Below are 14014 nucleotides of genomic sequence, written 5' to 3'. Positions count from 1 at the left end.
TGCTAAAGTAGTTACAATAGTCAAGTCATGATATTGGGCTACTAGCTGGTAGTAGTAATTCAAAATTTGTTGCTGGCATTCCCTTGCATTTGGGGTCAATACTTGAATTCATCCAAGCTATTGGGAAGAGTTAGTTGACCATCAGACAATAGATAGCACCTTATCCAAAAGAAGCATCTTCTTTTAAAGAACACTTATTGATTTTTACTTAATGTCCTTTTACTTGCCTGGAATATTGCAGAGTGGATTTTGCTTTTATTGATAAGGTATTTTGTTGAGATTTATTAGTTTTACATTCCTGTTATTTAAATCCATATATAGTCTTTTCTGTTTTCAGTCCTTACCTGCAGCCATGCTTAAGTACCACTTTCAAGCATTTTAATCATTATTAACTTGTGCTTATTTCAGTCTGATAATTATTTTAATGATATTTCTTCATCAAATTAATTTTTAAACAGAGTTGCATAATGTGCATATTGTGTACATGCACATAGATGTTGGGCTTCTGCAGTTTCCATCTACTAAATTTTATTCCCATGACACAAGTCATCCCAAGGTTATAGCAAAAGATACTTGCCCAAGGTACCATGCAGTAGGAACAGACTGTTAACATTATTGCAAAGTGAACGTCTCTAGCCATAGCTTACCTATACAATGTTTAGTCATGCTTAAAAGAACTTAAATTCCAAATTGGGAAAATTTCTACGTTGTTCTCAATTGCTGATTCACACCATTAGCCAGAGGGTTGAATAATGGCATTTGTGACAAAGTAATCAATACCACAAACTAAAAAAAAACAAAGCTCTCATCAGACCAAAGGATCCCCTATGTGGTCGCTCAAGCTGCTAGAAATAACAACCAATTTTTTCCATTTACACCTTATCTTAGAGAAATAACATTGGACATTCTTAGCTAAACAAGTGAGGTGATGACTGATGGAGCGCATTTAATTATAAGTCTGCTCAATTATTGATCTATTTCATAATATGATTCAATCTTTTATTGCTTATTGATTTCACACAGTAGGCAGATGAAGGATATTTTACATCATGTTTATGCCTCTTATACTCTATACCCATCTGCAACTAACCACACTTATTTCTAACATGTGTACAATAAGAAATCTGTTTCATTCACTTTTCCTTTTTGGACTGTGACTAGCCAATAATTAATGGGAAAATATTTTTAATAATGATCACTCTATATGACTAATCTCATTCAGATCAGATCAGTCTGGTGCAGCCATCTGGTTTGCCAGACCTCAGTCAAATCGTCCAACCCATGCTAGCATGGAAAGCAGACGTTAAACAATGATGATGATAGTCTGTGTTTGATCATATTTAAGTTTATTTTTCAAATTTAGAATGTAAACCACTCAATCTTCAGTTAACCAACAAATTATATACTCACAAATACACTCTCATCATCCATGCAAACATACATGTATATACATATGTATGTGTATATAATTTATGTTCATGGAAACGCTTATAAAATGTTTTTACCAATGCATGAAAGTTGTTTATTAATCAGTGTTCCATTTCTGAATGCCACAAACTTATTTTTATCAATAACAATGATTGCTAAAACTGTTGAGAAGTATTTTCTCAACATTCTCTCAAGATTTCCTAGAATTTGAAACCTCTTTACTCTATTACTTCTATAACACAAAAATACTAAATCTCAATAATGTAACTTTCAACTTATCAAACTTCGTTAGACAAAGTGAACTGATTCTAACCAATCAACAACTCAGTTTTGTACTAAAGAAATCGAGTAAAAAAAAAGTTAGTTAATTTTTTTTATAATTAATTGATCAAAATACCATTTAGATTCTGGCTTGGATACTGAAGAAGAAACTGTAGGCAACTCTGTTATGAATACTTCAATCCGCTATACAGGCAAATGCATTCCATCCCCAACATTCCAGGTATTGAAAGCTTGGGCTGACAAAGATGTACTCCCTAGTCCTAAAAGTAAGTGATGCAACTGTTGAACAATATGCAATATTCTAACACCACAGTATTGATGAATTTCAAAGAATCTGAATCTCTCTCTTTCTGTCACTCTTTCTCTCTGAGATGTTGAATATTTCCATTCTGTACACACGTGCGTATGATTTTATTCTGAGAAAAGTACTTTTAATTCTATACATCTTACTCCACCTTTCTGTCAGGATTAGGAATTGGACCTTTTAGTAATATGATGCCAGTCCCGTCTTGATTTCCCTTTCCCCTCGTTACCACCTTAAAACCAGTTCTTTGCTTTTTATGGTTTAATTAGAAGAGGAAGAGCAACACCAGTGATACTTTACAAGGGTTCTGAGATTAGTGGAAGGAAGGGAGCAAATGATCTATAGATCAAGTATTTGGCCTAAATGCTTGCAACAAAGAGGAGTTTGTTAGTCCTCAAGACCAGGTTGTAAGAGATAAACTGGGCAATGAATTGTCTACTCAGCAATGTAGCATAAGCAAAGTTATGGTAGCAGTTTATTATATTTACTTCTTTGACGTTTTGCACCCAAAATCTTAATCCTTCTTACTGCAGGCACAAGGCTTGAAATTATGTAGAAGGGAGTTGCTTACACTAACCCCATGCTCAACCGGTACTTAATTTATCAACCTCAAAAGAATGAAAAGCAAAGTTGGCCTAAGTAGAATTTGAACTCAGAATGTAAAGACAGACAAAATGCTTTTAAGCATTCTGTCCAGCATGCTAATGATTTTTGCCAGCTTACCATCTTAAATATGACCCCCGCCCCTGTAATGCTTGCCTTTCCTCAAGCAATAAGTTTATTATCTTAGACTTTCATGTGTAAAAATCGTTTGTGTCAGAATTTCAAATGTTGTTTAAAACATGTCTAGTCTTGATGTGAAATTCATATTATAAGTACTGCCCAAGTTCTTAAACCAACAAGAGCAAAATAGTCAGGAACTAGTCATTTTACCTTTGTTAATTTCTACCTAGTAACATTTTGTTAATGACAGATTATAGTTTAGTATGTAACTAATGTTACACATGGATTAGTTATAAATAACTATTATTAATTCTGTTTTTACCAGCTAGTTCCGATCAGAAACCAATCTATAACATTTTTTTATGAAGAATTGAAGTGCATCTCCATTTAAGATGGCTTAGATATGTATTTTTACATTTCTAATCTTTTTAGTTTTCAAACTGTCTTGTATATGTGAGAGATCATTTTTCATAAAAGAATGATTATTTGAACAATTTGCATATTGTTGGATGAGTTGCTTTTGCAAATGGATATTCTTTCTATTTTTGACCAGTTAACTGTAATGTATGTGAGGAATTAGCTAGATCCGAATAGTCTATGTAAAGTAGTTGTGTGTGTGTGTGTTTTTGCAGTCACATAAAATAGTTTGACTGCAGATGTCATTTGCTGTACAATTTGTTAAGCTTACAGTTGTCTTTTTAAAAGAAAATATATCGTTATTGCAGATATATCTTTAAAAATGAGCTAACAGAAACTGCCAAATGACAATCAAAATGAGTACTTTGTGAGAAGGGGAGATAATCTTGAGAATCAAATTCTCTAATGTTGACATGCCATAATGTAAAAGACAAGATTATTGTCTGGAGAAAAGAGGACAGTTGTGATTATTTTTCTATCCTAATAACCATCAGTATGACAAGTATCTTACCTTTTCTCCAATAGCCAAGAGACGTGGACATATACAAAAAAAGCAGAACATCTCTATATTGTTCAAGCACATGCACTAGCCATCCTGAGTTGTTTTTCTTAGCTCATTCTTGTTTAAAATTATGTATATTAACATAAGCCGTAAATGTGTACTGCTCTTTTTTTTTTTTTTTTTTTTTTTTTATGCTGCTGGAGCTAGTGCAGGACACAGTTGTTGTGCTGATGATGTTTACAGAAGCAGAAACATGTTCACAGTTGTTGTCTCCCGACAAACTTGTCCTTTTCCTTTGTGGATTTTCAACATTGGAGATTGATTCTTGAGATTATCTCCTCTTTTCTTATGGAGTTGGCCTTAATTGCCATTTAAGAATTATGACACATTCTTTAAAAGCAGAGATAATTTAAAATAAATAAATTGGTGTATATTTGATATACCTGTATTTATCTATGCACACACATATCTATATACATACACATGAAGGCATATGCACATATACATCTGTGTATGTGTATCTGTGTGGATATCATTTTTTGTTTTAGGTTGTAGTTTTGTGTAGCTTTATGTAAATACTTCGTTTAGGAAAGTCCAAGTTTCTTATTTGTGCCACACAGATCGTGTTTTCTTACTGAAGTTATAAATTTTTTTCTAACCTGATTCTTTTTGTAACATGATTTTTGTCCATCTGCTGTGACTAGGTTATTCATCATCCATCACAGCAGGATGCACTTCAAACTTTTCAAATTGAAGCCATAAAGCTAGCAATTAAGTCAATATGATTGTTGTTGGCATTCAAAGCAAGACTATTGAAGTTTTAACTGAAGTTAAAAAAAAAAATGAAAAATCACATTTGCAACAGCTTTAAGGCATTATTTGTAGTGTTTGTAGTTTTCAACCTACTGATAGATGATATTAATCCACTTATAACTTGGAAAGCTACAGATATTATTGGAGAAGAGAAGACAGCATATTGAGCAATGAGGCATAGACAATATCATCGATCCTTGTGATACTCAAAATAACCTAAAGTTGAAATATAAAATAAAAATATCAGAGCAGTAGGAAATCTGCTGTTAAGTAAGTCTGGCTGTATCTTAAGGATAAATGGAAGAATAGGGAAAACAAACGGAATTGAATTTCAGATCAATGTGAAAACATTGATCAAATAGTCAATAACAAGCTAAATGTTGCATGGTTGTTATACTTAGGAAGTCCACAATCCAGGACTGCATATATTAAGACTTTTCAATAGCTAAACCAGAAGAAGGGCAGTGCCTATATTTTTCAGGTCCTCTGAGACTATTGGAAGGGTGCAAGTTATATTTAAACCTAACCCAAATGCTTGCAACAGAGTAAACTCCACTTAAATGTTCTAACTGTACATTGCGTTAAGTGGTGGTAAACGGGCAATGGATCAAGTCTTCCATCCAAAACTTGTGCAACCACTGTTGAAAATTCTGCTATTAACTCAGCATACTAAACAATGCTATAAACTTGCAATGTGTGGACTCTATTCTTTTACTGGTTCTTGTCATTAAACTGTGGCAAGTGGCCCTGAAGGGGCACCTCCTTCAATTCAGGAAGGAAATAGAAATAACCATAGGTACCTTTCTTTCCCCTGACCCTGTTGTAGTATTTCTGTTTGAGAGCATTTTCAAAGTAACAAGTGCTTCTCATTCATTGTTTTGTTCAATAATTATGGTTTTAACTTGGTATTCACAAGTCTATCAGAGATTTTTGCTAAATCTTGTGATCAGTTGAAAATCAGTTTCATAAGGAGCTATGGAGTTGAATGTACATCCAAATAAGTGGCTAGTTTATCCTCAAATCAGCCTGAATATGTTAGCCTAATTTTCTACTCATTGTTTTTAGGTCTTCATTTTCTAATGTCCTGCAGAGTGGTGGTACAAACGTTAGCATGCGGGCGAAATGCTTAGCAGTATTTCATCTGCCATTACATTCTGAGTTCAAATTCTGCTGAGGTCGACTTTGCCTTTCATCCTTTTGGGGTCGATTAAATAAGTACCAGTTATGCACTGGGATCGATATAATCGACTTATTCCGTTTGTCTGTCCTTGTTTGTCCTCTGTGTTTAGTCCCTTGTGGGTAGTAAAGAAATAGGTATTTCGTCTGCCATTACGTTCTGAGTTCAAATTCCGCCGAGGTCGACTTTGCCTTTCATCCTTTCGGAGTCGATAAATTAAGTACCAGTTATGCACTGGGATCGATGTAATCGACTTAATCCCTTTGTCTGTCCTTATTTATCCTCTCCATGTTTAGCACCCTGTAGGCAATAAAGAAATTTTCTAATCTCCTGCACTGTTTTAAGATGATATGGTGCATAATTCTAGAAAGATTTAGGTGCTATTTCTTAAAAGGCTATTTCATCAACTCCTCAGTAAAGCTTTTAGTCAGAAAAAATAAAGGTATTGGTAAAATCTGAAGCTAATGTGTTAGATGATGCTAGAAGTGGGGAAAAATTAAAATGTCTTGAGACTACATGTCAGTAACTATCAACATAATTGTTGGCACTCACTGATAGTATTGATGAGGTTGCAGTTGACAATATAAATTAAAACCTATCACATCTGTAACAGCTACAAGGCATTTATATGAAGAATGTTTGCTTTTTAAGGACAGTCATAGCTGGCTATAATTAAATATTATCTGTAACAGTTTTTTTTTTGCTAAAAGGTATTGCTGCTTGTTTCTGCAACATGTACAATACTTAGACACTGATTTAAAGTTCAGGCATTTAAATAGGAATTCTTTGAGGTTTGGGGAAAATCTCTAACAAAGAATGTGAAACTAAGTTTGCTAACCTTTATCATCATTCTTGCAAGAAAACTGATATTTCTTGAAATAGTTAAGTGACACAAGCTGTAATAGCACTGCATTTCATAACCTTGCCCAAACCTCTTTATGACAAAAGCTAGTTAAAGTATAGTCACAGATCATCCTTATCTGCACAGATCTATGATCAGTGTCATTGCTATCTCATAACATATTTAAAACTGCATTATCCAATATATCCATCCCTACTTTTTAGTTTGATTTGAGGGAGATTTGCCAGCTATTTCTAGTAGTCAATATAAACATGTAGAAGCTTTATTATGATGGAACTTGACTGCTTAGGTATCAATTAAAATCTCTCGATGACTAACAATAACTTGGTCAAATTAAAATTAAATAAGTGATTGGTAATATTTCACACTGAAGAATCCAGATATTTGTGATATTGCCAGATTTTATTACCATAACTGATTTAGAGCCTACTGTCCATAATTCTTTTTATAAAATAGTTTGAATTGTCTCAGTAATTGAATTCACTAAAAGTTATTTATATTCAATTTTATACATATCTGGGGTTGGTTATGTAATATACAAACTACTTGTAATAAGCATCTTTAAAATTAGCCTGAGAAGGTGGAGTAACATTTGTACATAATAAAATGTATACCCAAATCTAAGTGACTTAGGTAATATATTACTGTTAAATTTGAATTTTAGGATGGGAAAACTCAAGCATGGAGTTATATATAATTATTAAATTATTCATTTTCTGTTTTAAATCAGTGCTTTGTTCAGTTTAAATAATGGTATATTATTTATTGAGCAAAAAGTTGGTTAGGAAGTTTCAAGCAGATGCACTTTGGATGAGGAAAGACTGATAAAAATGTTTGGTCAAGGATTCAGAAACATTTGGGCCAATTGATAAGCTAGGCAGTGCATTTAGTTGAAAGAGCCAAAGCCATTGTAGTAATGGTAAAAATAAAATATGGGAGATGTGACAGTTTCAACTTTCAGTATTTATATATTTGCAGAAAATTAACATGGTGGTTTTTTTCAGTAAAATCTTTTCTGGTTTAGTCTTCTCATGGCAGATAAGTTTTCAGAATCTTCAAAATATTGGTAAACCCCATTTTGGTGGAACATGTCAGTAACAAAATGAAGGTATGATGCTACAAAGGAAAAATTATCCTGTAGGGTTTGAACTTAAAGGGTTTTGTTACATTTTTGTTGCTTTTCTTTATGATATTCTTAAATCTTTTTCTGATGTCTTCATAAAATTTATTGGAATGAGAAATCGCTGTGCCTTCTGGCAGTGTTCTTATTTGTTCTTGATATAACTCTAATATCTTGCACCAATAAGTATGTTGTGAGCCCTTATACGCACACTATAATCAATAATTATTTTATTTCCTTCTACAAGTTCTCTTGATTGTACATTCTTACCCAAGTTGCTTCTTTACATTTTTTTTTAAAGTTTTTCAGAGAAAGAAAATATAAAAGGAAAAGAGTAATTTGAAAGTGAAAAAGGAATATTCATAGGTATTGTTTGTTGACCTATGATCAGGTTTTAAATTGTACATTTTGTTTATTAGAAACCTTCTGTTATCTTCATTTAGTGAGGAAATCTAGATCAAAACCCAAACGCCCACCAATAGAGGAGGATGAGGACAAAAGTGATGGTCCAGTAGAGGTACGATACTCGGGTGGTCATATCCCTTCACGTGTCTTCAAAGTACTACAAATGAGTGTTGGAGGATCAGATCCTATTGAACCAACAAGCAGTAAGTAATTAAAGTTTATTATTTGATATACACTGTTTTTAATATTGCCGTAATTATGAGGGGTGTCTTGAAAAGTTCCTGGGTTTGGGTAAAAGAAAATACAGGAGGATCAGTTAATTATGATTTTATTCAACACTTTTCCCTCTCAGATTCACACTTATTGCAGCAGTCCTTTGGTTTTTCTAAGCCCTGTAAAGGAACTCAGAAGGTTGGGCCTCAAACCAGGCTTTTTGCAATATCCTTAAAGCCAGAAACATTGCAGTACCTCCTTGTATCCGTTATGAATGATGACATTTTCACAAGTTATTCGTTTATAGAAATATAAGACCTATTAGAAATATTATTCATTGGTAAAAATCTGTCCATTGCTTAATTTAAGAATTAGACAAAATCAAAACTGCTCCATCTTTTAGTTGGCATTGGTAATTTGACAAGTTTTATAATGAAGTAGATTTAACACAAATATCTGAATTCAGCACAAGGCAATGAAATTCTCATCAGTTCTATGGTGTGTTACCATTCCTTTTTATCAATAAATATCCACCCACCAGTACTTTTAAACTTAATGTAGGACTTCTATCACAAAGGGTTGGTGCCCTCAACACAGAAGGCAGTAAAATAGTAAGCATGGATAGTCTAAACAAACCTCGAAGCCCTTTGTTGTTCAGCTCCAGATCAGCCTGAATATCAAATAGAAGTTATTTTATGGCCATTCTTTATTATTTATTTCCTAGAGCTATAGAACTGATATCAGATATGTACCTTTTGGGAGACAATAATTTTATTTGGTAGAGATTTGGCTCTAGCAGGACAAGTAGCCATGTACATGCTCTTTCATGGATTCATTTGTTGTTGAAAAATGACTGTGTAGCCTAATAATGGACAACCAAAACATTTTATGTATTTGGGGAACACATTTAATTTTGCAGGACCAGCTCAACTTTCGAGATATCCATGTCATCTCTAGAATATTATCTATAATAAATTGGTTTCTCATCAAAGAGAATGACATAAGTACCTGGTTTAGATGACATGAAAGCAGAGCCAAATCTAGTCTTTAAAAGCCCTTTGATGCTTAAAATATTGACTTGTTTAGATCAAAAACAAAAATTAGATACTACTGCATATATGGATGAATGTGGTCACTTGGTACATTTGTCATTAAAATATATTTGATGCAGCCATCTGGTTCACCAGTCCTCAGTTAAATCGTCCAATCCATGCTAGCGTGGAAAGCAGACGTTAAACGATGATGATGAAACTTAGTCTAAAATTTCTCACTATGGTCTTAAAATTAAGTTTTCTGACTACCACTTTAAACTTCATTTTTGTGTCATGATGCTATGGCTTTCTTGTAGAAGGTAATTCAACAATTAGAGCTTTAAAGGCTAATCTTTGATTAATCATGTTTCTGATTGTTTTTCTCTTTATATCTGCTGCAGGTGAAAACCCAAGTGAAGATGAGGATAGATCAACAAAGTCTTTACCACGCCAATCTCGGTCTATGAGAGTCATCCAGAAAGCTAAAGTACCTGAAGATTCTGGATGCACAGATTTCTAACCTTGAGTTGCTATGTAGGAACTAGATTTCAATCTTTCTATGTCTAATTATTATTATTTATCTTTAAAAAAAAATTTAAATGGGTAAAAAAATATTTGCATTTTTCACTGTTTGAAATTACTTTCGACTCCTTTACTTTGAACTTTTGGGCTTGCATTCTTCTTTATTAAACATTTTTCTTTCCCCTCTCTCTCATACACGTGTGCACACATGCACGCACACACATACACACATATATTAAGCTGCTTCTCAGCTAAATAGGAAGTTAGCTTTGTGTGTCCTGTGACATTCTTTCTACCCATTATTGTTCTACTTTTTGAGGCAGTACCCTTCCTGTTGCCAATCCTTTTAGTCACTTCTTGCAACACAAAAACAGAGCATATATTTTTAAAGGCAAGATACCTGTGCACACAATGTATGTGTACATATCTATGAAACGTTATAATTTTTTTAACATACTAAAATCTAACAATGACCAGGATGAGATCGCATTAAATCCAAAGCCAGCCCAGCAGTGCCTTTAAAATTTTTTTCAAGTATAAGGAGTAAATTTACCATTGTTAGGAACGGAATCGTGCCTATCACCCAACTAGTTATGTGATAGGAATCATGGATTTACTTTGAACTATTGAACAGTTAAAGTTTTGATCTTCGATTCTTGGAATGTTAACCATTGCTTTCTTTAGAAAGGAAAAAAAATAAACTCATAGAAAAAAACACAGGAGAGGAAATCATATACATACTATGAAATTTTAGTTTTGATATTTTAGAATTTCTCAAATCTTTACATTTTTCTGTTGAATAATTTCTTAAAAGATGGTTGATAGTGTTGTTTCAAACTCCTTGCAATACTGAGTTACATCCCTTCTAACAACCTTTGTTGTTCAAATCCCTTATGGTCAATAAGTATTAGTCAAGTAGTAGGGTTGATCTAATTGCTTATACCCACCCCCAAGACTGGCTTCGAGTCTGTTAAATTATTTCCCTGTACAAAAAAATTAGTAAAACATTTAGATCTGCCTTAAAACAATTTTTATTTTATAAACCATCATACACAATATCAAAGGTTTTATACATTTTTGTACTTTGATAGAAAAGATTGCGAGTGAGTGGGATGGATTTACTGAAATTTTTAAAATATTTATTTTCGAAACTACAAGTTTCTTGGGTATTTTTTTCAACTCTATTCATTTTATTTTCATATCTGTTTTTTACTGAATGTTTTTGAATAAAAAATTTTTTAAAAAACTTGCCAAAACGAAACAAAGTACTTATATTCTTGTAAAACTATTTTTATTAATTTTCCTTGCCAATAATCTACTCTCAACAGAAATACAGGCACACACAAAATGAAAGTATAATTATTTAAGTTTGATATTTGATAATGACAAAAATGAACATTTCTGTTGTAAAATATATAACTATTCATTTTGGTAATGTAACACTTTGACCCTTTCTTCTCTACTGTGTATTATTTTTAATTTGATATTATTTTTAAAGTAGCTTCAATCTTCATTCTGTCTAGAAGAGTATTGCTTGAACTATTTGGTTTGGAATTGTGCCAAAAATTAAGAATAAATAAAAAAAATAAAACTGACAGAATTGGATTAATCATTACACTAAAAATAAAATATTTTCTTCATTTATAAATGCATTTTTTTCTTTATCTATGTTACATATTTAAGTGAAATTTCAAAGGTGTTTACTTTCTTTTTGATGAAGAGTGCTGGACATTTCTCTTGTGACCCAAACATAGGTTTCAAAATATATTATGTTCAATATTAAAAATGCGATTAGATATGGATTTTTTTTTTTTATTGGAGGATTTGATGATTTGGTATCTAGCATTGGTATGTAGGTATTTTCTTCAGATTCTTTGCTATAGAATGGAACACAGTCTCTTTTTAGTCCAAGTAAATTTTATTGTTGAAATACAGGCAACAAAAGTCACATTCTGACTTAAATTTTAAATATTTCCATTGCTACATTACAAATTAACATTCAAACTGTGGAGATATTTTTCAATCTAACTAAAAATAACTTAAGAGTCTTCTATAATTAAGCAACAGATAGAAGATTGAAGGGGTCTTAGCATCATTCAGCAAGATCTTCGTGGACCGTTAGCATACTATCTATTTAAAGTTATATATGGCTGTAGTATGTCCACACTACTGTATGCATCTCCACTCTTCCCTTTCCCCGCCATCTTGTTCTGAATATCATTCTACTGGAAGCTGTTCAGAGATGTACAACTAGATGAATACTCTGTCAGTCACTATATCTTGAATATTTATTTTTCTTTTCTGGGCATCAACACACTAAAACTCCAGTCTCACAACTGACTTGATAGAGCATCCAAGATTATCCACTACCATTCCATAAAGAACTTTGGCCACTTTTTTTAAATTCTATATCTCTACCATCTTTGGACATGCTTATAAAATCAATAAACGGTACCCATGACTTCTGGAAACCTTATTTACAAGCTCAGTATTACTTAAGCAGAGAATAAATTACCTGCATTGATAGTTGTCAGGACAGTTTCCTTCAAAAATTCCATACATCCTAAAATCTACCACCACATCTCCTGATATGCCTGTGCCCATTTCCCTTTTTATGGCTCTTTTACTGTTTACATTGTTGTCATATCCTGTGTGCTATGCATGCACTTCTCACTATCATTGCTATCTTAACTTATTGCTGCTTTTTGTCCCTTCCTTTGCACTTTTCCAATGAGATGTAATACACCCGAGCACTGTATACATTAAGCTATTCATTCATTTTATTATTGATCTTTCAATGTGCTGGAGGGTATTGTAACCTTTGGGATATAGAAGTTACTACTTCTAAAATGGCAAATCCATCAATATTTTTTACTGTTTGCTAACTAGTTGAAATCATATCTAGTGGGCTAGTAACTTCAATTATAGTTTCTCTTTCCCAGTCTCCATTGTAAGACTTTTGCTTATTCCAATTAGAATATTTTGTGTATGTCAAAATATTGGACAATTTCACAGTAAAAACACATTAGTAACAGTTATGCTACTAATGGGGTTCTGAGAAAAATAAATTTTATTTCCTGGTAGATTTCAAATAATTGATCATAGCAAATTTACAAATGATTTGATGGTACATTATTAAAACAGCAGTTTATGTGTTCAGTTTTTATTTAATTACAATACTGAGTTCAAATTCTCCTATATGGTAACAGTTCACATTGCAATCCTGTTTTAACCAATTCTACCATCAACATGATAGGATCTGTACTTGATTCAGATTAATAGCAGTAAAATGTTTTGTTTCCTTTTTCTTATCAAAATGCTTTTATTTGTAGAGCTAAAAATCGATGACTGACCTAAAAATATAAATTGATAAAACAATTTAATTCAATTGATAAATTTGATTGACAATCTCATGTATATATTATGCATCACAAATCTTGCAAAGCAACTGTAAAACTAATTTTCTTGCTTATAAACAATTGTTTTATAGGCGATTTATATTAGTGTTATTGATATTGTTTGATGCCTAACAAAGACACTAAAGTCTCAATTGACTTTTAAATTACTTAAAGTAGATTTGATTTTTTTTTTTTTTTTTTTTTTTTTTTTTTTTAATTTTTTTTATCAAATAGTGCCAAATTCAACTTATCCTTTCAGTTTTGTGTGGTAAGCCAAAGGCTTTACTACAATGACTTAATGCTAGACTTATAGTAAATGTAGACCAGTTTTCATGTGCTTGCTACTCAGTGGGTTATAGAAGGAAATCAAAATGTTGATCTGTAATCATCAGATAGTAATGATTTCAGAGTGACTTTTATGTATTTCTCCTTGTCAGATCTTAATTTAAATTCCTTTTTAGCTTTTCACATTCTGCAGAAGCTTGCTTTATATGGTTAAAAATTGTTCAAAATATTTCTTGAAACTGTATCCACTTCAAGACATTTTTTTTTGTATGGTTATTGTCTAACAATACATTTGGCCTCCCCAGTTTACCACAATCAGCATAAATTGTTGCTTAAGGCCTGTTTTACTGCTGGTTGCTTGTACCTTTTTAACGATTTCCAATTAAAAAGAGTATGTTGTGGCGAATTGAGTAGAAACAGTGGTGTACATCATAATGTTTCTAAAGAAAAAGTTTGTAATATATAAATCCTGGCAATCCTGATCCTCAACTCATTTTGAAATCTACTAACCTTGTATAATGGTTGCTTACAA

At 32.3% G+C, this 14014-nt stretch overlaps 1 protein-coding gene and 1 long non-coding RNA gene across 8 annotated transcripts in view; both read left to right on the top strand.

Moving 5' to 3' along the window:
• LOC115209407 (extensin-2) overlaps positions 1 to 11038 on the top strand; it is a 271538-nt gene extending 260500 nt beyond the window's left edge. For 6 of the 7 annotated variants that reach the window (XM_029777805.2, XM_029777807.2, XM_029777810.2 and 3 more), the window contains 3 exons: positions 1833 to 1976; positions 8072 to 8236; positions 9679 to 11038. In XM_029777805.2, coding sequence (XP_029633665.1) covers positions 1833 to 1976; positions 8072 to 8236; positions 9679 to 9797 — 428 coding nt within the window. In that variant the 3' untranslated portion in view covers positions 9798 to 11038. The remainder of the gene's footprint in view (positions 1 to 1832; positions 1977 to 8071; positions 8237 to 9678) is intronic. The other variant, XM_029777808.2, reaches the window with a different exon arrangement.
• On the top strand, positions 1983 to 4778 carry LOC118762593. Its single transcript, XR_004998351.1, has 2 exons — positions 1983 to 2256; positions 2287 to 4778. It is a non-coding gene; the product is annotated as an uncharacterized LOC118762593 (long non-coding RNA).
• Positions 11039 to 14014: the final 2976 nt, after the last annotated feature.

The sequence above is a fragment of the Octopus sinensis genome, linkage group LG3, assembly GCF_006345805.1.
Source record: "Octopus sinensis linkage group LG3, ASM634580v1, whole genome shotgun sequence".
NCBI lineage: Eukaryota > Metazoa > Mollusca > Cephalopoda > Octopoda > Octopodidae > Octopus > Octopus sinensis.
Note: the sequence above shows the minus strand (reverse complement) of the source record. Positions and strands in the feature narration are given on the sequence as shown.